This window comes from Amphimedon queenslandica, unplaced genomic scaffold (assembly GCF_000090795.2).
Source record: "Amphimedon queenslandica unplaced genomic scaffold, v1.1 AMPQUscaffold_11432, whole genome shotgun sequence".
Classification (NCBI taxonomy): domain Eukaryota; kingdom Metazoa; phylum Porifera; class Demospongiae; order Haplosclerida; family Niphatidae; genus Amphimedon; species Amphimedon queenslandica.
Genome location: NW_003548326.1, coordinates 2,187 through 4,091, shown reverse-complemented (window position 1 = coordinate 4,091; position 1,905 = coordinate 2,187). Strand labels below are relative to the sequence as shown.

Below are 1,905 nucleotides of genomic sequence, written 5' to 3'. Positions count from 1 at the left end.
AAAGCAGCTGTATCATGTATGCAATGTAGCATTGTAAACCGATTCAACCACAGTTACATGTGGGCACTATCATAGGCGGCTGCAGGATTTCACTGCAAGTAGGGCAAAGGTGTGGCTGAAAGTGGGAGTGGTCAAAATGTAGGTGTGGCCATGACCACACCCACATGTCTTGTTCTTGAGTTTTAAGACTGCTAAGACTTCTATTTCAGCATTTTGTGAAGAAATCAAGTTGAAAAAGGCTCTGAAATTCTCAATGAAGAGTTACTCTGCCATTCTTGTGTTCAAAAGGAGAAAATTTAGTACCTAATAGACCTCTATCAATGATAGAGTATCAGTAGCTAGGTGATTTAGCTGTTGAATGAGTCCTAGCTGACTATGATGATTAATAATGAAGCTGCTTTTATGATAGAGTCAGTTATTCTAGCTGCAGGTTACTGTAGATTATGTCTTCCTGAAGTGACCATAGGTATGGACCTATGGAGCTTACTGTGTTGAACCATGCAGTTAGCAGCTTATTCTCCACTAATTATCACTTTGTGGAGCAAAATAATATAGTTTTTGTCATTAAAATAGCTATATTCCATGTAATAACTACTAAATAATTATTAATTAACTGCTAATTATGATGATGTCATCTTCCGGTAAGAAATTCTAGTAGGGCATTGCCCTCATTGCCTGCCCCTGCAGCCGCCTATGGGCACTATTAAGCTGGTTTCTAAACCTCTATGATCCAAACTGGTTTGTAGTGTAAACGGGGCTTATGATAAAATGGTGGAACACTACTAGTCACGTACACTATGGCTACCTTTGCTCAAGTTAATCAAGTCTACCTTATATTGTATAGACTGTGTGGTATCTCTTTATGGCAGATACCAGACCCTTGACCTTGGTTTCAGCTGTGGGTCTACTATCTGCCATAAACAGTCTAAATACATCAATTTAATTACTGTATATAAATTACATTTATAAACCTAATATCATATTATACTGACCAGTTTTTAATCTGTACATGTGTATTTCATTGCACCATTGAATATCACCACTTTTACTGTACTGGGCACCAGGTTGTTGTGGGGTATTATTAGAAGATGGTCCACACCCTCCAATTACTACAAAATAGTCCTCATCTTTCACTTTTATTGCTATCATGCCGGAGCCATCCTTCATCATAGGGCCATGATGAGATGTAGTAGGAGAGAGTTCCTTCCAATTGAAGGTATCAACATTAAAACTGTATAAAATATTATATAATATTTATCGGTAACTATTATGTTTACCTGTATAAACTATTATGATAACAGTCATAATGACCACAATCTCCTCCAAAAAAATATATTTCATTTCTAATGACAGCAGCAGCATAGTCCTTGACACCAAGTGGAAGGTCACCAGTGGTAGGCTTTTGTACCCACTCACCAGTTGGTAGGTGACAGACCTCCACTACAGAACACATTGATTTCTTTTTCTCGTTATTGTGTACTTCAGGGAGATCAGGCTGGTACCCACCCCACATGTACAGGTAGTCTCCTACCTGTACTGTAGAGTGACCGTACCTCTCCACTGGTTGATAGACTATAGATAACAAGAGGACACAGTAATATAGTGAATAGTTATAATAAGCAGAGGATACAGAGGAGTAAAGTAAGGGAGAGAATAAGAAACAAAGAAAAGAGAATAAAGTTACTCACCTTCCATCTTCACAACACTAACCCAACACCATGGCAACGGGAAAAAATGCAGTGAGCCACGCCCTAAATTGACTGAAGATAATTCACTTTCCAGCATTCATTCATGATGACTGATGTTTGCCTAGTCTGGGCCCCAGAAGGGGCTGGGGCCCAGACTAATGTTTGCCTAAACTATAAATTATAGCTAGCAGCCATTGTCAAAATGAAAGCAGTGCTA

The 1,905-nt window shown here is 38.8% G+C and overlaps 1 protein-coding gene across 1 annotated transcript in view; it reads right to left on the bottom strand.

Moving 5' to 3' along the window:
• Positions 1-1,805, bottom strand: part of LOC109589324 (kelch domain-containing protein 1-like) — a 7,268-nt gene extending 5,463 nt beyond the window's left edge. Inside the window, exons 1-3 of the mRNA XM_020005428.1 lie at positions 1,689-1,805; positions 1,278-1,572; positions 993-1,231 (exon numbers count right to left, since the gene is read on the bottom strand). Coding sequence (XP_019860987.1) covers positions 993-1,231; positions 1,278-1,572; positions 1,689-1,785 — 631 coding nt within the window. The 5' untranslated portion in view covers positions 1,786-1,805. The remainder of the gene's footprint in view (positions 1-992; positions 1,232-1,277; positions 1,573-1,688) is intronic.
• Positions 1,806-1,905: the final 100 nt, after the last annotated feature.